The sequence below is a fragment of the Vollenhovia emeryi genome, unplaced genomic scaffold (assembly GCF_000949405.1).
Source record: "Vollenhovia emeryi isolate VEMERY1.0 unplaced genomic scaffold, V.emery_V1.0 DF942416.1, whole genome shotgun sequence".
NCBI lineage: Eukaryota > Metazoa > Arthropoda > Insecta > Hymenoptera > Formicidae > Vollenhovia > Vollenhovia emeryi.
The window spans coordinates 1,004-3,818 of record NW_011963950.1 but is presented as its reverse complement, the minus strand read 5'-3'; the positions used below and the strand labels follow the sequence as shown (position 1 = coordinate 3,818).

The following is a 2,815-nucleotide window of genomic DNA, read 5'->3' as shown; positions in this document are numbered from 1 at the left end:
AGCCGACCACGGTTGTGTTCCGATATTCACTGCCAGTACTACAAATCTATAGTTTACGTCACGTATACTATACATTTTCAGTACTGGCGGTGAATATCGGAACACAGGGCACATAGGGTCTGTTCTTTATTGCTGCACTCCTGAACTAGTGCACACTGGTGCAATGAGTTGGAATGAGAGGTAATCTATTTGTTTCATTTTAACTTATTGCACTAGTTCAGTAGTGCAGTAATAAAAAAGAGGCCTATAATGACGCCTCTACCTATTTCGACCAACACTTACCGCTGCAGCCATTTATCGAAAAACGGCGGAAGCAAAGTTGTACACCCAATAAATAAAAACTGTAATTTTTTTCAAAACTAGGAAAACCGCGGAGACCACTTTATTCCTCTATTAACCCCAGACGTCGACTGTAAAAATTAAAGCTAAAAATAAATCTCGACACTCACCATGATTCTGTACTTCTCCTTGCAAGCGTACTCGGTCTCATCCACGTCGTTGTAACAGTCGCTCTTGTAATCCTCGGGTATCTGGCGGCCCTCGAATTGGCAGAGCCTGGAGAGCGGTCTCGCCTTGACCAGCATCTTCTCGAAACCGATCGGCTTGTGTTGCGGACAATAGAACACGTCCGGGGTATTCTTGTCGAAGACGATGCTTTTGCGCATTATGTCACCGCATTGCACCGCCACGAGCAGCATCTATGACGCACATAATACGGCGACGTGTCTAAAAATCTTCCTTCTGAGATAACGTGTGTGTGTTTACGAAGAATTGAAATAAACAATTACTTTAATATCGAAATAAAAATGAAAAAGTCAAAAGTTTCAGTGAAGTTTCATTGTAAAATTAAAAATTAATGATCGGTCCAGACAAGCTGATAGAAAAATCTATGCTATATATTTTGCAATCATTTAACACAAAATTATTTAATGGAAGGAAAGGCTGTTCTAATTTTACGTCAGGAGGTTTCTTCCGTTTCCTCGTTACGGCAATTAGCTGAAGTTAATTTATGTGCGATTTCGGTTAATTAACGTTGTATCATTATTTGACGGCAGAAAATTTTCGCGCCGACGACGTGCGCGCGGAGATCGGCTTCCGGGAGTGAGAAGTACAGGAAAGTGCATAGCGCGAGTCCCCGTAACTGATGAAAGTCCGCGGCCACTTACAGCGAGTGCGACGAGCAGGCTGCAGACGTAAGTGTTCCCTGCAAGAGCAAAAAGGTGAGTCAGCGTGGAAAAATCAACTGCGCAACGTGGTGCATCGTCACAGAAAAAAAAGCGCAGAAAAAAAGGATAGTGAAAGGATCTGGATATTTACCGGTGGCGATATCTGCACCTTGCGCAAGTGTAAACGTCGCAATTCTGACGTCAAAGACGCGCGTACGCCGAGGACGAAAACGCGATATCGAGGCGATAATCCTAACTCTTAGCATTTTCCCCTCTTTTCACTAAACCGTACACGGAGAGAATTTTCTCTCTTAAACCTTACCCTGAAAATCATGTGATCGTGGGATGAGATACATTTTAAATGTATGGTAAAATTTCAAAAACTCTACTCTTACTAGTAAAATGTATGATATACTCGTACATTTAAAAAACTATCTTATTAACGCAGGTAGATTTCTAGGTGTTCTCGCAGCAAAAAATTGTCACTATTTTGTGTAGGTATCTGTTAGAAATTGTTTGTAGTCTACAAAATTTACAGCAGCAACATTCTAGCAATACTTTCTGGAAAGTTTAGGTTTCATGATTAAATATTAATCATAAAATCACAGAAAGATTTTCTTCCTAACATTTGCTAACAGTTCGGATAGAAATTCTATTCCTGTTTCGCATTTAAATTGATTAAGCACAAAATACGTGCGATTTCGCAGTATTGGCTATAATATTTATTTATAGGTATATCTCAGTTATCTTTTCCGTACTTAAAAAATTGTTGCTGATTAATTTTTCATTTGCACAAGATCAATTTTCTTAGTAAATTTTAAAAAAAATTCTAGTAACACAATATATTGGTGCAATACCCTAGTGAAAAAAATTTCTATAAATAACAACCAAAAAATGACTTGAAATATTGTAGAAATTTTTATATCTTCGTCAAAACATAAATTTTTTTGTGAAAATATCTACAAAATAGCAATGTTCTCAAATCAAGAAAGTATTGCAAGTAGCATTTCCTGAAAATGTACAATTTGTAAAAATTAGTACAAAACTTTACTGGTTTAAAAATTTTGGGAAACAACAAAATCCTAAAGAATGAAATCATCTGCGTACTTGTGGAATATTGCAAAAATTAACAAAAGTATTCCAATTCTAGCATTTTTATGTTGATTTTCGAAACACTTCAAATATACGTAGAATTTCTTAGATTCTATAGCTGGCAGTTATATTTAATTTTTTTTTTAGAAATAATGTAAATCTAGTATTCCCAATATTGGTTCAATATTGTAAGATGAACGCCTTTTCTTATTTAGTCAATACGTCTGTTTAGCAATATTGGTTTAATATTGCATCAATATTAGAGCAATATTGTTATTACATTGTTAAATATGGCCCGTGCACTTCCAATATAAATCTAATATTGTATAATTATTATCGTGCAATATTTACATTTATTTCATGGTCAATATCGGCTTTACGTTGGACAATATCGGCCAATGCATTTCTAATATAACCAACATTGGATCAATATTTAGCCAATGTTTAGCCAATGGCACTGTGCTACTAGGGAACTCTCATAAAATTCTTCGAATGCCGTGTTGTCCCACGATTACATGATTTTCAGGATAAATTTTAAGAAAAAATTCTCTCCGTGT

The 2,815-nt window shown here is 36.2% G+C and overlaps 1 protein-coding gene across 1 annotated transcript; it reads right to left on the bottom strand.

Annotated features, from left to right (window-relative positions):
- Nucleotides 1–174: 174 nt before the first annotated feature.
- LOC105568930 lies at nucleotides 175–1,313 on the bottom strand (the record flags this gene model as incomplete). The annotated part of the gene is made up of 2 exons (XM_012025008.1): nucleotides 175–698; nucleotides 1,167–1,313. Coding segments are annotated over 2 exons (420 nt in total), but the record flags the coding sequence as incomplete, so codon positions are not given.
- Nucleotides 1,314–2,815: the final 1,502 nt, after the last annotated feature.